At 39.5% G+C, this 23,868-nt stretch overlaps 1 protein-coding gene across 1 annotated transcript in view; it reads right to left on the bottom strand.

The window, feature by feature from the left end:
- Nucleotides 1–23,868, bottom strand: part of LOC110978160 (poly(A) polymerase beta-like) — a 49,578-nt gene that overhangs the window by 1,628 nt on the left and 24,082 nt on the right. Inside the window, 12 exon segments of the mRNA XM_022232927.2 lie at nt 1,861–1,923; nt 3,075–3,263; nt 5,402–5,542; nt 7,474–7,876; nt 9,085–9,261; nt 9,831–9,947; nt 19,460–19,513; nt 20,549–20,606; nt 20,609–20,632; nt 20,792–20,912; nt 21,447–21,522; nt 21,877–22,015. Coding sequence (XP_022088619.2) covers nt 1,861–1,923; nt 3,075–3,263; nt 5,402–5,542; nt 7,474–7,876; nt 9,085–9,261; nt 9,831–9,947; nt 19,460–19,513; nt 20,549–20,606; nt 20,609–20,632; nt 20,792–20,912; nt 21,447–21,522; nt 21,877–22,015 — 1,562 coding nt within the window.

Raw genomic sequence — 23,868 nt, 5'->3', positions numbered from 1 at the left:
AGACTCAAGAGTCAAGTCACATTTCTCAGTACACTCATGTTGTACACTGCAAAGAATTCCAGCCCAATGTCCTCACTAAGGGCTTTGTGAGCAAACAAAAAGAAAATTCTGTTGCCTATGAACAAGAATATCCCTTGAGGCCATTGTAACACTGGTGCATTTGCATCTTGCCCATACATGTACATTGACACATAGGGAGTACACACAATTAATTTTATGCTAGGCACAAAATGGGACAAAGGGGTACTCCCCAACAAGTCCAATCCCTATACACACTCCAGCCTTATGTCACTTAACACACCCCCCCTTGATGTCTGAAAAGAATTCCTGAAATACCAGTATAACAATGGCCAACACAAAGGCGGGGGTGGGGTTTCTCTCTGTCACATAGTTTGCTTCATATGATTAATTTGGCCAGTCTGTAGGGTCTTTCATATGTTCTACACATAAAACGGTAAGTGCAATTAAGTCTAGCCTCTCCTTCGTCAACAGTGAGGGAGATTAAAGTGCATAATTATGTACTCATCTAGCCTTGTCCAAGGCAGTCTGGGCGCCTTTTTGTCGAGGGGAAATTATCGGGCCTCGTGCACGGGACCCAGGGCAAACAAGCCATGTTATTGCGACAAGCCCATGGAGCAAGCTATGTACATGTGTTCCGACACAGCGTACATGTACACCACAGTGTACATAATGCAATGTATTCATGTACATATACCAGTACACGCATGTGTGCATGTACATGTCATGCATGAATTGTAAAGAAGAAAGACCGCCTTGTACAAGTATCTGTAACTTCCAGGTTTTGATGTCTTTATTTTTGTGTCCAGTTTTGGATGATTTTAGGGGAGCCTCAGGATATTATGGCATGCTGTGTATGAATACAAATAATGTACTTAAAGCCAAACACATAAAACATACATTCAAAAATATGAATGATTCATTTTAGTGAGCCAATCACGAGCTCTTGAGTAACGTGATAAAATGTACATCATAGTAACATGGTGTCCAGTCACAAAACAATTACAAGGACACATGCTTGTAACTTTTTTGACTTATTATGCTTCCAGGTATTTCAATCAATTTTTGTGGGCAGTGGGGACCAAATCATGACAAAATATGGATGAAGAATTTGTGGGAGCCCTCAATACAGTACAAACTGAGAATTCAGAGACTTTCACCCACGATTACAGTCCATCATTGCTGGCTCCCCTTGCAGATGATACACTTATCTCTTTATTATACATGGCCAATGTCAGCCACAGAACACTAGAATGCAGCTTCCATAGTGGGTTGTATGCTCATTTCTGTAACAATTTTCACTGGCTTGGGACAAGACCATCAAGGTGTTGGATTATGGACTAGAGCTCAGGGCATGTACACATGTGCGCATAGTGAATATTCGCAAAGAACAACACATGCAAAAAGCATGCACGTTCACACACGCTGTGTGCAGGCTAGACTGTCGTGAATGGGTGCACGCACTGTAGGTTCACAGTAGCCTAGAGTTGCCCGACGCCTTGGTCAAGGTTAGTACTCATCCAGACAAAACTCAAGGCATGAGTGCTTTTGCAGCATGAGAGAATAATTCCTAACGGGCATTTTGCATGTCTGCAGTCCATGTTGTTGACAAATACTTCACCAATCAAAGCATTTATCTCCCAACTGACCTGTAATTCAAACTAATCTTCAGAGCTATCTTAGACATAGTGCAGTACATCATGCTTCACATGATCTGGAACCTTACTGGCATATTCCATTCTGCAACTCTTCACAAGAATATTTGGTATATATAAAGGAAAAAGCTTTACTCTGAGGCTGGCTTTAAACAATTAAACGTCAATGATAAGTGCTCGGTCTTACCTGTCGTATATCTAAAGTCATAGGTTGCAAACTATCCGTCTTTCCACTTTGTTGGCCATTTCGCTGAAAGAATCAAATGGCAGTTTTAAGGGTCTTTGATTTGCTGAAATTTGGTTTCAGGGCCTTAGATTTGGTAATTTGCTTTGAGGGCTTTTGATTTGGTAATTTGGTTTGAAGGCCTTTGATTTTGTGATTTGCTTTGAGGGCCTTGGATTTGGTGATTTGCTTGGAGGGCCTTTGAATTGCTAATTTGGTTTGAGGGGCCTTTGAATTGTTAGTTTTCGCTTTGTATACTGCGAATGCTTGACTTGGGGAAAATGTCTGACAAATCAGCATTGTTTCTCCATTTCAACATCTGTCTCTTTCAGCTAGTACTTTTAATATGCAGACTTTCCAAAAGGCAAATGTTCAATTTTTGTTTTTGCAAAGTGCATCACATTCTAACAAACCTTTTGATCTTCTGCCTTAACCCCTTGACGCCGGGACTTTTTTCTGAAAGCCGACTCCGAGAATTCCAGCCTCGCTTGGCCACAAAGGCCACCTGCTAAACCGCAAAACTCGGTTTGTGGCCCTGCGTGCTCTGCATGCTTTGATTTACGCAGTGAAAAGGCTCATTGTTCAGTGGCATGCGGCTCTATTCATGCTTCCACATGCCCGTTGTCTCTTTTTAAAGTAGGGACTATTGTGAAGCTGGTGATTATGATGCAAATTCGGCCTTTTCAATTCTTGGCAACACACAAAGGCCAATCACCATATATACAAGAGCCAGGGTATGCCTTCTTTCACCGTGTTCGCTCGAGCGTGGGCCAAGAATAATAGCTGAAAAGCGGGCTGTGGGATCTCAAGTTTTATGGCGGCACTTACCGCTTCCCGGTGCGAAGGGGTTAATGCATACCGGTGTTACTGTGGCTATGACCATGTATGAATCAAGTATTCTGTAAATAAGGTAGCTATAGCCCAAATCAATGATGTTCATTTCCACACGGGCTATAAATTTATTAACCTGGGGACCCCTAGAAGCCAGGCCAATAAAAACCTAAAAATTGATAGATTACAAAAGAAGGAAAAAACAAGCACTTCCTCTTGAATGACATTTAACACAAACAAAAGCTGGCTCAGCACATGCACAACATATACCCTTGGACTTCCGTATCGACCCTCTATAGGGCAGTATAGAACTGACACTCGTTCAAATGCCAACTAACAGCTCTTACTTGTAAAGAATGGTCTGCTGTAGTTGTCAACAGGGTATCTTCTGGTTGATTATCAGCTTTGGCTCTCTTGGGTGGTGATTGAATTGGTGAAGGTTCAGGAGACGATGGTCTTTTGATACTACCACTTCCCTCCTCTGGTGTACCTCTCCCTGAGTCAGTTGTGCTATCAATGGAATCTAGTGATGCTTCCTATTGTAGCAGAAATAAATTCTGGTTACACATAGGTTATCCACAGACAAGATCGTCACCCGGTTTGCCAATTACTCCTGTTTTCAAAACAAGCAGTAAGCTCTTCAGTAGTCTTCACTCCAGATTCATTCCTGAGGACATCTAAGAAGGTCAGCTTTGGCTCGTCCTCTTGATCCGAGTCAACATATAAGATGAATACATGTACATGTAAATGCATTTCCTATTAGCAATGTACAATATTTTAGAGTCCTGTTTTTCTTAAACACACCTTTATTAACCCCAACAGTACCGGGCGTTGTTTGGCTTAAGAGTATTCAGTACTACAAAATACTATGTAACACTCTGAGCCTGAAGGAGCCAGTACTACAAATTACTATTTCTGGATAGGTTTATTCCATTGTTACTCGTACTGAGAACAATGAAACCATGCATTCATAGTGCCACAGCACTGTATGGTACATAGTCTTCTCTATTGTATTTTATGGCTTCAGAGAATAATAATGCCATGTCCTCTTACAAGCGACAGGGCTGAGTACTACATTCTACTACTAAGTAGTCCTTTGTAGCATTCGAGACTGTTAGAATCAAAAATGAGAAATTAAGGAGCATTTTACATTTACCACTTCCTGCCGGGGATTCCGGATCCGGACACGTATGCTTTATAAGCGTGGCCGGGGTCTCAGAACTCGGACAAAGGGAACAGGGACTTGTAACAAAAGACCATACTCGGAACAAAAGACCAGGCTGCTGGGAATTACCAACATTTTTTCACTCTCAAAAGTGGAGATAATCCAGCCTTGTTTTGAAACAGTATACCACGGTTTGGGGCATTTAGAGCGAGCGGATTACCACCGGGGACAAAAGCGCTCCACCACCGCAGTGATGAGCCACACAGCACTGCTGCATACTAATCTGGCCCCTATTGAAAAGAGGTCAGCAGTGCACTGAGCCAGGTTCGTGAACAAAAGAATATTACGTAACGCCATAAAATCTGGGCTCTTTTTACAAGGCTGCAGGCCTGGCTGACATACATGTACTCAGGCATCAATAGATTTCTCTGTCAGGCTAGAGTGGCACCAGACAGTCCTTCACGTGTTTGTAAGTGTCCAGTAAATGAAGATAGGATTTTTTAAAGAATTCTGAAAACGGAAAAAAATGATAAATATCACGGCCCAGCATCATCAACATTGATAACTGCCCCGGCAGGAAGTGGTTAATAATAATGAATGAATAATGAGAATTTATAATGTGCTGAAATCCGTCACAAGTGATGCTTGAGGCACAAAACATAAAGTAGAATACATCAAATACATTATAACAGTTATTGAAAAGGTCCTAACAAATATAGATACTTGAAAAGTATTTACCACAGGTCTGAAAACAAGAATGTTTTCAAGGCTGCTTTAAATTTTAACACTGTGATGACGGGAATTTCTTTCCGAAAGCTGACTCTAAGAATTCCAGCCTTGCTTGGCCACAAAGGCCACCTGCCAAACTGCAAATTCTCGGTTTGTGGCCCCGCGTACTCTGCACGCTTTGAATTACACAGTGAAAAGGTGATTGTTCGGTGGCATGTAGCTCTACTCACGCTTCCACATTCCCATTGCCTCTTTTCAAAGTGGGGACTGTTGTGAAGCTGATGATTATGATGCAAATTCGGTCTTTTCATTTCTGGGCTACACACAAAGGCAATCATCATATATACAAGAGCCGGAGTATGCCTTCTTTCACTGTGTTCGCTCGAGCGTGGGCTGAGAATACTAGCTGAAAAGCAGGCTGAGGATCTCAATTTGGAGCAGCTTAAATGCCATGCGGCCTGTGTGCCAAAAATTACGGTTAGTGCAATATATGCCTTTCCCCATTACCGACGGGATATATTTTTTTACAGCCATTAGCAACTGGCATGAAAGAAGACCTACATGCAAAGGCTCACAGGGAGATTTCAAATAGGTCTCTACAGCTAACATGCACCATTCAGGGTTGTAATAATTTGGCATTTGACATAAGAGTAAATCTTGTGAGATGAATGGTACCCATATATTCACAGAATGTAGACAGTTGTACAAGGAACATGTGTTAAATGCTATTTGGTGCAGACATTTCAACCAATCCAATTGATGAAAGAATATAACACTTACAAAACTTTTGCTTGCATTTATCGATGCTTGAGATGATTCTGGAGACAACGGTTCCTTGAAGAGTGTGCCATCATCTACTGAGGGACTTATCTTTCCTTTGTTATGGCTACTGCTCAAAACCAAGGGTCCATCTGAGTTTTCCTGAAAATCACAGTGCAACATGAAGTTTAAACATTAATTCCATTAGTATATTTGAGTTAAATATATGCATTATTTCTGCACCTTTATAGTCTCTGAATTTTTTTATTTTGTGATAATTCTGAAGTGGACAGAGCCTTCACAAAAGAAAAACTCATTCAATAGTTCAAATCAATTGCAAGCTTGGACTAGCATTACCTGGTATATATTGATCAATGAGAGTCAGTATAGCTACATGCTTGTGCCTGTATGGTAGAATGCTACAAGCAAAGTCTTCTTGTGGAATCTTCTTGTATCATTTAATACTGGGGATAATTCTGAAGAAATGGGCCACTTACATGTACCATCTGAAAGGCTCTATGCTATAAACATAGCCAGATATCCTTATACTTTTAACAAAAAACAACGAAATTCCCATCTCTACGAGACTTTGTACAATGTGTTTCAATTTGCATTAGCATGAGTGTGAAGTGACAAATGAGGAAATCAGCTGATCTGAGGAAAATTTGCATACCTGCTTTCAGCTCAACGAACAGATAATGCCAAGTTTTTTGTTCCTGAAACCTTCTCCAACCAACTAGCGGCTTCATCAAGATAAATTTCATACAAAGTGTCATGAATCATAACCTCCTTTCTGTTTAAATTATTTTGGTTGCCAAATTCAATCACATTTTGATGGCTGCCACATCAATATTTATGAACAATTCCATTTACCACTTTAAATGGTAAAGACAGAGTATAGATGCAAGGTCCAAAAAACAAATGGTTCACAACCATCTGATGCATCATAAATGGTAAACCCTTTAAATGGTCGAATGGGAAGTAGCCAATGGTTCAGAGAAGCTAACAAATGGTTTGCAGTCAGGTGTGCCAGACACTTCATAGGTTCCTGTAAACAGACAGCTTATCAGATTACAAGGTACTGTGTCTACTGGGTTAGTCATTACAATGATGGCAGTAAGGATTAATGAAATTAAGCTGGTGCATGTATGTATTAACACTTGGATGCTTAAAGAGTTTGTTTGCATGAAGTAAGCAATATTATTACGACATATCTTTAAAACATTAAAGAAGGATAGCAGTGGTTGTCTTTTGTGACAAATCACATGAGTGTGCATGAGATCTGCCTAAAAAGAGCTGGACACTAATGGCATAAACCACGTCAGTATCCTGTCCCTACACTGCATTTTCTGATAATCTAAACTGCACTTTTGAAAGACTCTGGCCTTTACTTGGCTTACAAAAGTATGGACACTTGTGTTGGTTTTCTTGTGTGGCTAACAATGGCTTACCGCCAAAAAGATATGTACAATCTGACAGCACATGATGCACTGATCTTCTGTAAAGCGTATATAACACTAGTCCAAAACAAAACGTCCATCACTGTTTTCTGATTCTAGCCAGTGTCAGCTGAATTCATTTTTCACATGTTAGCGTTACATTTTCATTACTTTCAACTTCCATTCTGACACATTTAGAAGTCACAACTCTACACACTCTCCGACTGTGACACATGAAACAATGCCCACTGTTGTTATTCTACTAGTTTACATACTGCATGCACACGCTCACGAAACCATTTGATGCATGAGCACAGCAGGTCCCCTACTTTGGCTCTCTGAGTTTGCATGGGAACTGATGAAGCCAGCTCTGCACAAACTACAATTCTGTATACAACTATTTCAAAGGACACTGGTTATACAGTATCCAACTCTATGTGTAAATTAACTTGTTTCACATATGTTACAGCACATAGGCAATTGGAAAGCAGTATTTTCTGCGAGTTTTTGGTGCAATATGAAAGTTCCCTTGTTAAAAATATTGTTGTTCCAACCCACAAATAGCCAAGGCTGGGGACTTTTTCCCCAAATTTGAAAATGCCAGACTCCCAACAAATACCAGATGCCTGGTGTTATTTAAATGCTTACATGTACCTGAGACTGGTCACTGGATGCAGTTGATGCACCTGACAGCTGTGTATCTACTGGCTGGCCATTGCTATTTCCCACACAGGTGTCACTACTGCTCCCTGTTACTTCTAGTTCATTCTGTACTTGTACGGATGACTGCCCTCTAATAAGAGCTGGACTACTAGCAGATTTGGTTAGATGTGTTCTTGAATGGTTGTCACTGACTACACCATAGAGGAACTCCTCCTCTGTCATGTGGTCTGGTTTGACGATTGTGCGGGCTGTCTTATGATGTGGTGTGAGGGAATCTGTTCTGTCTTTCTGCTGAAGGTCTGCTGGTGCTGTGTTACTAGGAGAATCCTGGCTCTGCAAAGATTTCTTCTTGAATTTGAGGACTGTGTTGGGCAGGAATTGTGACAACTGTTTCCTGTATAATAAAGAATCATATTTACAAACTGTGAAATACATGTATGTATCTCGAGTAATCTAAAAACCAAACAGTTTATATCTGGGAGTGGATGCATGAAATGCTCCTATTTGTAATTAATAAAAAAAATCATTTATTATTGCAAAAGTAGCACCTCTACTTCAACCTTGAGAAAGAAATCAATCTTGAGAAAGAATCATACAATTAGCTTTCCATCTATTAATTGAATCAGGTAAGACCTAGCTAGTAAAATCATCCATGCATTAATGTCTGAGTGCCCACCAAGTCTGAAGCCTATCAGATTTAGTAAACTGCCACTGGTAGGAGAAAAACTTGTACAAACCCTATGAGAAAAAATTCAAAATTCAAAAAGAAATCACGTGATCCTTAGATGATTATCCAAACAAGTGCTAAGTTTGAAGTCGATCAGATTTAGTAGCTGCCAAAGTCGACTGGTGGAAGGAAATGGTTGAAAAAGAACTACAAAAATAAATAAAAAAATAATGAGGAAAGCATCAGCAGTTTCGGCAGACTTGCCGAAAAAGTTAAAAACACCAAGACAGAAATATGACAAAACAATTGTTGACTGCTGTGATGTACATGTAGGACATGACGTTTTGAACACCCTTGGGAGTGGCGATACGTCCCTGAAGTTTCCCGATGTCCTATCCCACATCACAGCAGTCAACTAACTATTAAATGTTACCCATACTTTTAATAGAAGTCACAATTTACTTCATGAAAATGCACGAGGGGTTTTTACTCATTTACAATCTCAATTCTTCAGATAATGCTTTAAAACAAAACGCGGAATGGGTTAAATGTTACCTACACTTTAATAGAAGTCACAATTTACTTTTTGAAAATGCACTAGAGGTTTTTATTCATTAACAATCTCAATTCTTCAGATAATGCTTTAAGACAAAACGCGGAATGGGTTAAATGTTACCTACACTTTAATAGAAGTCACAATTTACTTTTTGAAAATGCACTAGAGGTTTTTATTCATTAACAATCTCAATTCTTCAGATAATGCTTTAAAACAAAATGCGGAATTAATAATTCATGAGTCATCAAGCACATCCATGCCAAACCAGAAGAAATCATCAAGAGACTTTGGTATTTGGGAAAGTATATAGGAGGTGGCCAAAACAGCAAGACATCTTGAACATTGGATTGACATGAAACATTATTATACACATAGCTACCTCTTGACATAGTTGGCTTCTATCTTCATACCATCTTTCAGCATACCAATACTAATCGCTTGTCTGTGGACAGTGTCCACAAAGTTCTGGATGTCAAAGGTGAGGTCTACATTAGTAGAGGAATCAGTCTGCTGGAACTCCAAACCAATGAACCACAGGGAGGCAATAACATCTGTCCTGTAAATAAATTCAACCAGTTATTGCTTATCTGAAAAGATCAAATCGGCATTTCAAATTTGAAAACTTTTTCAGGCTGAATGAAATCAATTCAATCTGACGCAAGCCATTTATGCAAGTCAGCCTGCCTACATTGAGAACATTAATGGGAAAAGTTAATATTCCGGATGACCGGTCACAAGGCAAGGGTCCAGTTCTTTTAGGGTTAAATGTTTACTAGATATGTATTCCATGAACAAAGAATACCTACATGGATATCACTTCAGAGGCTGTGGCTACTAGAGGGTTGTAAATGAGCTACTTGTTACCAACACACATATTCCTACCCACCTTTGCTAAATTACAAAAATGTATCAGTGCTTGTGAGCACTGTAAGCATAGAATACCAGGAATAATTTGATGTTTGTGAACCAGTCTAGCCAGGGATCAGATTATCCTGGGTTTTTTGCTCTACAAAGAGTCAAACAATCTTGAGGACCCTACTCAATGGATGAAGCACAGAATTTTTCCTTAAGTTATAGGAGCAGCCTAAGCACATGTACTTGCCTATGTCCACAGAATGTACTTACTTCTCCTCCATTTGTTGGGGATCAAATGATTTAGGGTTTGCATGAGCCAACTTGATGTAGCTGTTTCTCTCAAGGTTTCCAACCAGAATCCTGATCTTAGACTCAACAAGACCCACCCTTGTTGGAAGGAAAACACACACACAATTTTAGCTGGGATGAAAACTGTTATGGGTCACTTTTCAAATAAATATACTGTAATACAGTTTCAAGTATGTTGTATTCCGAGTTCCCTCACAGAATATGACGTTATCTGACTTTTATTTGCAAAAGCTTGCGCTGCTTCAGCCAAATGAAGTCAAATGAGCTCATCATTTTTATGATGCATATGACTACAGCACACAATTCTTGAGTAATGTTGCAGCTGTCCACTCAAACTGATAGAACATTCACTGAGGCCAACTTTCACTGCATGACTGAACTGCATGTATTCCTATTCTCATTTCCTAAACAATTCAGTAAAATTCTATCATCCAGCAAACTTGACGACTTGATGTTAATGGGTTGATTTGTAGCAACAAATCCATACTACATACATGTAAACACACATCAAGGTCCTTACCTGACTCTGTATATTGCACTATTTTGAGGTTAAGAATAATGATTCAGAGCTGCTTAACCCACTGTGAATTCTAATGTGGTGCATGTGTGTCTGACATCAATTATAGACTCTAAACATGATATACCCACAAAACTGCTCATGGATATTATTTACTTGTCACTGTTCCTAGTAGTATTCAGGAACAAGTTTTTGTACTGTGTTTAGAACAATTTCTGCCACTGGCACTGCTGATACTTTACGCAATAAGCAAAAAGTGTAAACCACAGAACTAACTATCAGAGGTACAGTACAGGGTTATTCCATACAGTTGGGCAACACCTGGTTATTTGCCTACGGTCTGACGACTTTGAAGAATATCACATGGTTACTCAAATAATTAGCCAGTAAAATTTACATCATTAAAGGAACACATAGGGAGAGGTACATGTATGTTGTTGAACCATTTTGTTCATATTTGTGGAAACATTTTTACAGTGCAAGGAACAAAAAGTGGCATCCGGTTTAATGTGTAAAACCAGATTTTTGGTGACAAAATAAATGGGCATTTAAAAAACGAAGAAAGTGGGTTGAAAGTAACTGTAAACATTGTCATATTTTTTACATGTTTGCATCTACATTAACCCTTCACAGTTCACTCCTAGTTTATGTTAACTACCCTTCCTTCAAAAGTGAGCCCCTATTTTGTTTGAGGGTATGGACGTAACATGTATTTTCCATACACAAATGGATGTGTTACATCCAAAACAGGTGTTCGGTTTTTTTAGACCAAGAAATAATTGCTCACTTCATCACCACGGTTTGAAAACTACAACCCTGATGTACTTTTTCTCAACTTGCCATTCACTGCTCTATTTCAGTTCTAAAGAAATAGTTAGTTCTGGCCAGAACGCCAAGTGTGGTTTCCACAGCCATTCTGCTGCGTCCGCAGCCCTTGGTGTTCGGTAACACAGAAGTGTATGCCCCTTGTTGGAAATGGATTCTTCCATGCTTCAACAGCTCTTGCTTAGAATTTGCAAACAAAACATCACACGCCAGATGTCATCACGCATGTATTCTCCCACTTGCCAAACACAGAGGTTTCCACATGTTATGCCCGCAACGCAGTTACGCCCCACCCAAAGTTTGTCAGAAGGGACCCGTATCATTGATTTCAAAGAACAAGATTGTTGAAAGAATAAATCCTTAAAGTTAATAACATATGTAGTTTGCTCATGCTTGGTAAACTTTGATTATTTACAATAGAGCCTGAAAGTAAAAGGTCATGCCATGAGCTTCTGGAACCCTCACGCAGTCCTCCTGTGGGGGTTTTAAATTGGGCCGTCCAATCACGTTCGATAATTTTTTGAAGAATAATTCCTAACTAAAACCACCCCATGAAACACTCATGTTGGAATTTTACCATTGTCTTCCTAAAGTAATATTTAGGAAAGATGGGTAAAAGAGAATTTTCTCAACGACCTTTCACTTCCAGCGACATCGTACCTAGGTCTCCATGTTAATGCACGTTTGTTTTCACTGCCCGTGCTTACGTGAAAACAAGACTGTGCAACATTGCAAAGATTCACCTACTTGCAGTCGATGGGTTCCAGATTCTGTTGAGTTGACATCACGCAGTTGTTGTCGGCAAAGATTACATAAAAGATTAGAATTTTTCATAATTGACATAGAATATTGCTTTAAGTTTATCACTTTTTAATTATAAGACTGTGGGAAATATTTTGATCTGTTTTATAACGGCTTTTACCAACGGACTACCGTAAAATTTCAAACCGTAAATGTTCATCTGCATATGAGACTGCCTCATTGCACAGTTCTTCATGTATTTTAAATTTTTGGAAGTGATGGGTCAATTTTTGGCAAGATATTGGTCTTCCAGAACAGGTGATTTTTCAGTTTCTATAAATTGATACACTATTTTCCAAAGCACTTTTTCTGAGTTGGATTTTTTAAGAAGTAACCGAACAAAAAAAATTACAAATTCTAAAATCTCGGCACATTATTTTTTCTTTCCAAGGGTTCTGGAAGCAAGCCATCAGGGGTCAACTTTCAGGCCCTATTGATCTGAAAAACTCCAGATGGTTCCCAAGTTAGGTCCAGGTGATATTGCAATAACATTACCATTATGTTATAATAGGGGTGGTACCGCGAACCCCTTGGAGGAGCCACACTTGAAACTCGAACATAAACAGGTTTTGAGCATTTTCAAACCCAAAAATGTTAACCAGTTAAAGTTAAGCAATCATCCCATTTGCATTTGCACACTTCCGTGAAGGTATTATTATCACCACACTACTAATCAAATGGACAAAACACAGCTATTTATGCCTTTTGGTTCCAGGCCCAGACTCACTAGTAGATTTAACAGTATTCAACGATGTGTCGAAGAATCCTGACCAAAAGTTATCATCAGCATTACGTACCTGGATATAGAGTACTGACTCAGGTGCTGATAAGCCTATGTGTATGCCCAGAACTGCTCATCTAGGCTATCACCTGTCAGCATCCAATAAGACACATGGATTTAGATGGATACCTGCCTTGGAACCCAAGAGTAGTCACAACATCTCACAGCATTCTTCCACTCCCTACGTATACTGATATGCTATTTATTTGCTTGCCAGTTAATCTTCGACGTGACACCAGTCAATGCTTCCCTACCAAGTAGTTATCAACATGACCGATGCAGAATCACATACAGCGATGATACATTACACAAAATTAGACATAACGGTGAAGTCTACACTGTATCCACACAAGTTGGTCATAGAATCAATGAGCTCAAGTTTCGAAGACATACCCACTATGGAGGCAGAGCAGGGAAAACAGACGTAAGAGGATCATTGTGCACATTACCACAAAAGCAACCACCATTCATTCCATGAACCCCTATAATTGTGACAGTCGATTCAGAGTTTTAACCCTCACTCCTAGGGCTCCAGTAAATTCAAGCCCAACCAATACCCATCATGTCAGCGGCCTTCCATCCTTCTTCTTGACTAACGCCCAGTCATTGGTCAATAAACTGGATGAACTCGAAATCATTTTCTGCCAAGAATCAATCAATATTGGCATTGTCTCTGAGACTTGATTCAACCAAGATCTTGACAACATGACCACAGTCAAGGGTTACCAGCTCTTCTTCAAGAACCGAAATGGCATGAGGGGAGGGGTAACACTGTATGTAAAGTCTGACATCAAAACAAGGCAACTTGCTGATAGCACAGAGCCTGACGGGTTGGAATGTGTGTGGATCCTTGTCAAACCCAAGTGACTCCCTCAATTCATTCCTGTCATCGCAGTGTATAGAGTATATAACCCCCCCGAACTCACCACATCAGGACAAACTTGAAGTTCACCTGCAAGAGTCCATGGGCTTGTTGGCAACAAAGTACCCCGATATTGGTTTTGTTCTACTGAGAGACTTTAATAGAATGAACACCAAGGCTTGTTCTCTCAGGACCAGTTACTTGTTCTCAGAATCTCAACCAAATTACATTCCCTACCTGAAAAGAAATAACACTGGATTTGGTCATGCCAAATATTGACTGTTTTTATGATAATCCTTGTGTAATTAGCCTGATTGGAGAGAGTGACCATTCATGCATTGTTTGGAAACCTACAAGCCATCAGATTCACAAACTTGTCAATAAAAAAGGACCTATTTGGGGAATTCGGGAGATAGATTCAATCCCAGAATTGGAATAATGTTACTGATGCAAAGTCAACCTAAGAGAAAGCAGATACCTTCTACTTTTCTGTAAGCAATGCAATTGACTCATTCTTTCCAGAGACAACAATCAGAATTCACGGTAATGATAAACCATGGATCGATCAAAAAATCAAATCCTTGATCAAGTCTCGTAAAAGTGCATTTTTTAAAGGTGAAACTAAGAAATTCATACCCTTCATAACCAGGTTACAACTGAAATAACTAAGTGTAAGGTCAATTATTATGCTAATAGGGTGTGCAGATTACAGTTGACTGACTCTAGAAAATGGCATCAACAAATACACCTGATGACAAGGAATGACACGCCTGAGTTAATCTTATCCATCCCAGGTATTGCTGATTTCATCAATGATACTTTAATTTGGGTGTCCTCTCACGTTTCATCGCTTGATTTGGGCATGCTGGGAACTATTTTACCAGCTGACTGTCCCCCTTCAAAACTTAATCCATGTTTACGCAAGGCTGAGGAAAGTTAAACCTGGTAATCAAGTGGCCCTGATGGTATTTCTCCTAAAATCATCAAAGAGTTTCATGAGTCTAGCACTCCTATTTGCGACATTTTAAATTCTTCATACAATGAGGGTGTAGTCCCACAACAGTGGAAGAAAGCCATAGTAGTACCAATACCAAAATCTAATCCACCTGATGCCAATAAACTGCGCCCCATTTTACTGATGGTTTTGCCAAAATTGCAGAGAGTTTTATTACTGGATGGGTTCTGCAAGGCAATAGCAGTAAGATAGACCTTCACCAATTTCGTAATATTAAGGGTATCAGTACTCTAGTTAGTCTGCTTCATTTCCTGCATCAAGGTGCTGACAAAGTGGGCAACGTTGGCACAATGGTTTTGATGGACTTTTCCCAAGCATTTGACATGGTGGACCACAGACTAATGATTGAAAAGTTCATTCACTTGGGAGTCCAAAGATCCACTGTCCCTTGGTTGTGCCACTTTCTCAGCAACTGTGTGTTCAACATAATCAGACATGGTCTACATACAAAACACTGACTGGTGGCCTCCCACAAGAAACTAAGCTGGGACGTATTGGGTTTCAGGTTACCATTAATAATGCTGCTGTCAATGTCCCTAATAATATAAATTGTTGGAAATATGTAGATGACTTAACACAAGCGGAAAATTGTTCTCATCTGTATAACAGTCAACTTCAGAAGATTCTTGACCAATTTAGTCAATGGACTGACAACAAACTTCAACTAAATCCAACCAAATGTCAGGCCCTCCAGATTTGCTTCAAACATGAGGCTCCTGCTCTTCAGATCAAGGAATGCCCCCTTCAGTATGTAGATCAGTACCCAGTCTTCTCAATTAGAAAACTTACAAAGACGAGTATGTCGCATAATTTCAGGCGATGGATTTACCTCATATAGGGATGCACTTGACTGCAAACTCTATATTATACATCATGTATTTATGCGTGGTCACTGACCTTCTGGGTTTCCCTTACTTTTGGAGTATAATGAGGAATGTCTGTTTCTTTCTGTGCTATTTGCGTGTTGTTCTTTTTAAGTAATTTTTAATAAGTGTTCCACGGTTTTAATAACTCAGTTTTGATGATAATGTATTGTAGTGTGTTTTTTCTTATTGTAATGGTTACTTTTGTCGATGAATGTTGCTTTTGTAATGATTAAGATATAATTTAACTGTGTTTTTCACTGTAATTTGGCCTTTGGCCACAAGAATGAGAAAACTGAAACAAAACTAAACTAAATCTAAACTCACAAAAAATGGTAATGTCCAAGTATTTTCACCCCCCCCCGTCAAAAATGATATAGTCTTTTTGCGAATATGCCTAGTTCCACATATCCCTCGAAGATTAGCGATAGAGCGATTCCGCACTGTGGGAATCCATGCTAGTGAACAGAACATATTGCGTGCAGCCAAGCTGGCCATGGTTTCCCTGTTCATGCCCCACACGGGACAGGATTTTGGCAACATTCCAGCTGGGAAATTGTAAATAAAGGAGCCAAATGTTTTTGCACTATTTGCAATGAAATCTTGCATGATTTTTTCATTGTATTTTGAATACAATCAGGGATAAACATGGTAAAGATCAACACAAATATTGCCACCCACATGGCTGTATATGGCCACAAAGATTGCACTTCGTTTTTAACCCGACTGTGCCAACCAAATACAGGATAACGCTCAGCCTGACCACACCATTCCTGATCTGGAAAATTCTCTCAACATGAGTACACATACCTACATGTACCCTGACATTCATTCTTGTGGTATATTCTAGGCCTGTGCCGGGTACCCGCCCGTCGATTTCAAAACCCGGTTCCATTTTTCCGGGCCGGGTACCCGTAAAAAAGTGAATAAATTAGGAACAAACATTCATGCATAAAATGTCTGTGAAATTTCTTACTGAAGGACAGACTTCATGGAAAACCACCGTGCCGATGAAAACCCGGTCCCGCGGTCATACATGAAACTTTAATTTGGAGATCGACAGCTAAGTTTGTTACCCACTCCGCCCATTGCACCGCAAGTCGTTTTCCTCGTTCCGGAATTTCCTAGTTCACAAGAGCGAAAAAACCACTAAAATTCACGGGCGATAGGTCACTCGCAACGTGTGATTTTAAATATTTCTTTAAATTGAATAGTCATATAAACTTTTGCATCTAATGTCCGCTTAATCCAAATGACTTTTTTAAAGTTTCCGTTTTTGTTAATTTAGCGAAAACTGCAAGCTTTTCCCCCACTCTCGGATCGCGCGGCGTCACCACGCAAAGTCGTTGCGAACTCAACTACACGGGCGCAGCAGAAATGTATGTGACGTAATGGGTTCGTCAACTGTGCGGCGCGGGGAGGATAACGTACCTTGATAGCTCACTCTACAGTTTAAAAGTCGAGTCAAACCGTACGCAATTTCTACCTTTTTAATTCATTAGAATTCTTATTTTTCATCTAATTTTCTCAAAATTAAAAGATTCTCTATTAGAAAAGCAACTTTTTACAATGGTTTTGGCTGAAAATGGATTTTTCGTGTGGTTACTTTTCATTTGTGAAGACGTTTTTGTCTCGATCCTAAACCGATCCAGAACTAGGAAAGGTGTCATCATCACTTTCGTCGATCGATCCTGTGAATCTAAATATAAAAGCTTTGATTTTGAAAAAAAATTGAAGTATATCCAAAACACAAAGTTGACTTCTGACCATATTTCACTCGAATTTGAGGATTTTTTAGCTGCAGTCTTACTGAATAATTTTCGCGATCCGGAACTAGGAAAATGACTGTACCAAACCTATATGAACAAGAGACCGAAGGAGTTTTGTCTTACGAGGGGGAAGCGCTGATGATGTACACTTGCATGACTGTATTTGTAACTATCAAACCCTGTCGGCCTAAATGACTTTTGTGCGGAATAAGTAGTGCTTACTGTTTGAATTAAGAGTATTTTTGTCAAATAAAACAATATGAATGAAAATTACTTTATGTCGGGATTGACGACGAAGCGAGAGCGGACTGTGTAATATTCCTGCAGTACTGGGACTCCACGCAGCGAGCGGTAAGTAGTGATCACGCACAAATTGTGCGGTTGATCGGCCTCTTTTTATAATCAAAGCACTAAATGTGCGCTACAAACCCAAAGAGTCTGAGAACCAGTTTAGTTAAGTTTTATACTAAGAAATATTACGTTTCAAAATTATTTTTTAAATTAAAGCAACTTGAATTTCCTCAGTGATTCAGCGGAACTGTGGATGAGGAATTGACCAAAAAAGCAGGAATGATTTTTTCTGTATGTACTAAAGCATTTCAAATCCAAGTATTTTTTCATTCGAAAAAAAGGGAAATGTTGACAGGTGCAAGTCATAATACAGTCAGCCAATCAAATATCACTTGTCGAAGTACTTATGCATTAAAATCTCGACAATTTGAACCTCAGGGGAATGGAGTTATCCTGAAAAAGTATTTATAAAACTAAACCACTTCATCGTGGTACGTACCTTCGTGTGGCAAAACTTTCGTATCGCTTAGTCATTTAACAACTTGAGGCGCTGCTGTTTTTTTCACTTGGGCTTCCTTATGTGTGGTCACATGACCTTTCTTTTTACGGTCACATGGCTGCTGCAGTGTCAGCGATTGGCCAATGACTGCCAAAAGGGGGCCCGCGTTGCAATCAGGTTAGTTTCAGCGTCTTAAAAGCCAGGATTACACAGTTGCAGCTACGTTGATTTATGCAACGTGCTGGTCCTCGTCAGAAAAGAAATGAACTTGCGATGACTCCTGACCCTATATAGACTTCCGATTCTTTCAACGCCGTTTGAAGCATTTTGGTGGCGGTTTTTTTGAATCAGAAACTTCAAAATAAGTGGATGTAATGGTGTGGGCATTGTTCGAGTTACGGTGGTATTTTTGTACATAAAACTTTAAGCCTTTTAACCCGTGACGTACATAGCACTGATCTGGTCCGCACGTGACACGACCAGCGCTCGCCATTTGTGCACGCCACATGCGTTCCGCGTGTCCGTGGTCATGCAGCATCCGGGACATTTCCTTTGAGCGTTTGCAGGTGCGTATATCATGTAGGTGGTTTGCAGCTCTGTTCTTTTTTCTGACGTTTCCCGTGACGATTTGTTTTTCTGTTTCATACACCCACCAAAAATTTGCAAACTGAAGGTAACAGTTTCGTTTGATAAAAAGGTAGGAGAGATTAACTCCGACGTTTAGAACAATGTTCTGCTTGCTTCGTATGTACCAAAAAGAACCGTGTTTCGGGCACATGATCCACCGGGTTGCGCGCAATGCCATTTGTTATTAGGCGATCTCTTTTCCGGGTACCCGGGTACCTGATGTTAAAAAAAAACGGGTACCCGGTTCTAAAAATACCCGCAAATGCACACCCCTAGTATATTCCCTCCTTTGTTTTATTTTTGTTGGGATAGTTGCCGATATTTAAAACATAACAAATTAATCTTCATTTATCTTTGCTGAAACTCTGTGTGGTTCCCATGTTACATCCACAACCGACTGCATGATGCATAATACCTGAATATTTCCTTGTCTGCCTGCCTAAGATATTGCAAAAGTATTACTAGTCATGAAAAACACAGTCAATAATGTGTCAAAACTTGGGGGCAAAATGACACAAAAGTGAGTTTGAAATTTCAGCTCATGGAATGACTCTACATCAATTGACATATGTCTGACTTTCTGAAATGAACACAGATTATCTAGAACTGAGATTCAAAATTGGCATCAACTTCACATAAAACATAAACCGCACTTTACTATTATGATATTGTATAAACATAACTGCTAATCCAAATCACATACTTGGAGAATACTTGACACTGACAGTACAATAACTCACCATTCCAGATGGTGTTCTAGTGAGCCAGCACTTGCTGTGAGAACAATATAATGCCTGTAGGAAATATCAGTGTTAATGATCAAACAGGAAAATTTACATTTCTTGCAGCTGACAGCAAAATGACCAAAGCTGTTTGGATACACAACATGCAAGAGGCAACAACGCCACATTTTTCCTAGCTTCATGTACATGTCCATGTATACATGGGTGTTATACCGTGAAATTTCATTATTTGGTAACAGTTGAAGTGATGTACATGTATTTCTGAATCTCATGTTATACCCCTAAATGTACCCTGCAGAGAATATTACTTGGGTACTGAGGACATCGCTTTGACCGTCCCAACCTTTTTAATGTTATCCTTCCTGCTGCCTTAAATGCTTACAAGCTTAAAAAGGCTATGAGCATAGGTTAAGTGATGTACCCTGGGGCATGCAGATATCAATGAGCCAATCTTGATAACATATAGGTTTTTGTTGTGAGAAACTATCATTGTTGACCTTTCTTTTCAAAGCTTTGCTCTTTTGTTTCGCCTGGAATCTATGGCAGTTTTGCTGTAAGGGTGCAAAGATAACTGGTGACCTACTTGCTGGATACTATTTCTCCGGTACATGTAAGTACTCAAATGAAAAACAAACACATGCACCTCAGCTCAGACACAATGGATTTCAGAAACAAAATGCTTAGGGGTATCTATTGGAATTGGGGTAATCATTGCTAAAATGTTACTTGATTTGCTCCAATAATTTCTTCTCATTGATTAACATATCATTCTGACAAATAATATCAAGGTGCAACAAACATATTGTGACTTAATTTGACAGGCTGTGTGAGTTCTTCTGTACATCCTTATATTTTTGAAGGTCAATTGGCAGCCTGGGCCAACCTTCCCTCTTGAGCATACAAAGTACACTGTACCACAGCAGGACACATACAACAATCAAGAAAATTTTACTATTGAGACTGTATAGATTAAGTATAAATTAAAAATTGCATGTAAGAACAGGCACCTACATGCATGTACAATGTATACCCCAATTTCCCCATGTTTGGAACAAAAAACATATACATGTATCAAACTCATCTTACTTGTACTTTTGGAAGAAATTGATTGATTCAAAGAGCTTGTCCCAGGTTGCTTTGCCCGAAGAACCTCTTGTGTGATAGCCAGCCCTGTACAGTTACACAAGTCAACATGTTATAAGATGCACTCATTTTGATCTAACACTCTACGTGGAACGTGGAACTCTACGTGTTTTTGCTATAACTTTATTGAAGTTAAGATAGATAGCTCTTTTACATTTGATGCAAACCATTTTATTATTTTATTACCTCCTTTTATCTCCTGTTCCATGATGAACTTGGTGGATAGGGTAACATTGTATGTAGAGTTCTGCTGAGGATATGCTGGAGTAATGATAGGCATTAGATGGAATCTATCTGGAACGTTGACCTGTATAATTACATTAATAAGCCCAAATCAGCAATTGCTTGCAATTCAAGACGTGAAACAGGAAGATGGGTCTACATTTAGAAGACATTATCAGTTTGACTATGTTCACAATTTTGAGGAGCACATCCATTTTGTCAGGCTATTAACATGTTATTGGTTACAACAGCATTGAGCATGTGGACATATGTACATGTGTACTAACTCTATACCACCAAGGCAATATTGTTTACCTGTGCTCAACATAGTGGTCTATGGCAAAAATATACTGACAGGTTTGAGACTACACCTTGTGTAATCAATCTCTTCTTGAAGTGCAGTAGTTCTGGGAAGAACCGGCTGGTGTGAACTCTATGCTTCAACCAGGATGCTCTGGGTCATCCTCCAGAGGCAAAAATTTTGTATGCAATCTATGCCTGATGACTGTGACTGACAACTGCAGCTTAGAATAACTAGGAAATGCTTGCAAAGTTTTCATAGTTTCTGCTATTACACCTCCCTCCATTAACTTTCATCTCTCCAAACTCTCTGACTTACCCTAGGATCCCAAACAGTAAAGCCCAAGTCTGTAGTTGGCTTTGGTTGCTTCAATAATACTGGTTGGGGCCACTGCCTGCGAGGACATTTCAGAAATGTTTTACAGCATTACTAATAATATATGAAATATACATTGTTGCCTGATGGTGTTTTGATCAGTTCTGTGGAAATCAGGATTCTGATTGAATGCACCAGTGATTCTGACCAACTTCTTGTTCATCATGCGAGCAAGACTCATCATCACTAACTGCTGGGTTGACCTAATTCCTTGTAGTTGCTCAATTCTTGAGCCCACACAGGTGCTAAAAGGAACCAGTGTACTGTGATTATTTGCACTCCCTCTTGCAATTATTTGTTTGCTTGTTTGTTTTTGTTCTTTTAATGTACACTGTTTTACAGCTTATTGTAAGTTGCTGAAATATCATCATACCACTGTGTGAAAACGAGAAAGAACTTGTGTACAATAGTAGAAGGTGCTGCATTAGGATAGAGCTGACATGTCCTTGCCACAAGCATTGCCCAGGAAACACCACCCAGGAACCCTAAAGCATTGGAGTATATCCCTCGTTCTGTAATACAATCAGAAAGGAATTTCAAATCAGCACAGTACTACCGTCAATTGATCACTGTCTCCATTTTTGTGTAGTCCATTCATTTTGAACAGTTCTTATCTGGAGTCCTATTGAAACATCAGTACATTTTTGCAACAATTTTACATTTCTTTTTATACAGCAGTAACTCCAAGACACTGAGATACATGTACATGTATTACATAACTACATCTTCACTGTATTAAGTACAACAGTTGTTTTTGTCCCTAATGTGTAATCTTCACAGTTCTGATTTTAAAATGAGGAATTTCTCAGAATCCTTAGAACAGTTCCAGATAAGAAACTAAAGTTTTGCTCACAAACCCATAAAGCCCAACATTTAACCTCAAACTGTTATCAGCCACTGATGTATGAAACACAAGGAGTAGCACATACAGGGATCAAAAGGGTCAATGATGGCCACCGCCAGCACTGCAAGGACAAATCAAATTAAGCACCGCTTGAAGGCTACAAGGAATGCTGGGAGTTGGATTTGCAAAGTATTTTGGGTACTTCCGCATGTTCACCATTGCTGCCATCGAGACGGAAACCACTGTCATGGGAGACTTAAACTTCAATCATTTTAGCGATTAATTTGATATTGCAATGATAATAAAAGCCCGGTTTCGTCTTTACATCCCAAAAACGTCTCCCAACAATAAATAGAATTACTGACAAACACAAAATCTCCAAAATGAAAAAAACACACAAAAAATGGGAAGATTTCGTCGTCCTTTCAGTCACTGCCCACAAATGTCTTGGCATGAAACCTTGCCATGTTGTCAAATGCATTCTTATGGCATGCTTCAACCTTCTTTTAACCGTAGGAACCACTAGGATTACGAATTAGGATAGAATAATTGCAGTTCATATTTCGGGTATATGTTCTCTACCAAAGGAACCACAAAATGTCGTAACTGACTTTAAAAATGTCCGATTTTCACCACATAACCAACCCCTGATTTGGAATTTTCGAACGCATCTGGGGGATCTCTCGCTGACTCATAAGGACTACTGTGGAGAAATGTGCATGATCTGTGTGTATCTTTTCCACCATTTATTTACTCCAGTATGCCACAGCAAACCACAGCAAGTGTGTGGGTTACCAGCAACCCAGCACTGGCAATCGCTGTGTACAAATAATGTCTAAGATCGTAAACACTGCAGCCGGTAATATCTATGGAGTTGACCAGAGCGGTTCATCACAGTCCTTGTGATTTGGAAATAGCAGGCATGTAAAAAAAACACTCCTGGACATTTCCAGGCGTGCAATTTTTCTAGGCGTGTGATGTTGGAGAATGAATCAAAACCTTGGGTCAATCAAGACACAGTAAAATAGAAAGTCAAAATATTGGGTCAACATTACATATAAACAATCAACAAAACCACAAAAAAAAACGGTGCAACAGTCTAAGATCACACCCACTTATTTCAAGCAAACTCAAACAGACATGTCCAATACATGTAAAATGATTCAAAGTTTTATGACGGCCATAAATCATGCCCTTTCCATAATAGCAGCCTTGACGGACCATGCAGAGCTCCAGCCACAAGATCACTCCAATTCTCCATTAAATTTTTCCTGAGGTTTCTCTTTGCCAGATCTCTTTCCTGTAAGTTATTTCCGTTCACAATGCTAAAAAAGTTTATTGGGAAACATCAGGACGTGTAGATACACGTAAAGCCATGTACAGTCTGGTGTATGTTGCATTATGCATGCAACAATGCCTGCTGCTGCACTGTGCGAAGTGCGTGTGCCGAACGACTGTACACTGACAGTGCTGTTGCACTCAACTGTTTAGCCGGGAGAAAAAAAAATGATTCTGTCATCA

The sequence above is a fragment of the Acanthaster planci genome, linkage group LG01 (genome assembly GCF_054643075.1).
Source record: "Acanthaster planci isolate LZ-2023a linkage group LG01, COTS_SCS, whole genome shotgun sequence".
In the NCBI taxonomy this organism is placed as follows: Eukaryota; Metazoa; Echinodermata; class Asteroidea; order Valvatida; family Acanthasteridae; genus Acanthaster; species Acanthaster planci.
The sequence above is the reverse complement of the archived record's forward strand: the minus strand, read 5'-3'. Positions and strand labels throughout refer to the sequence as shown.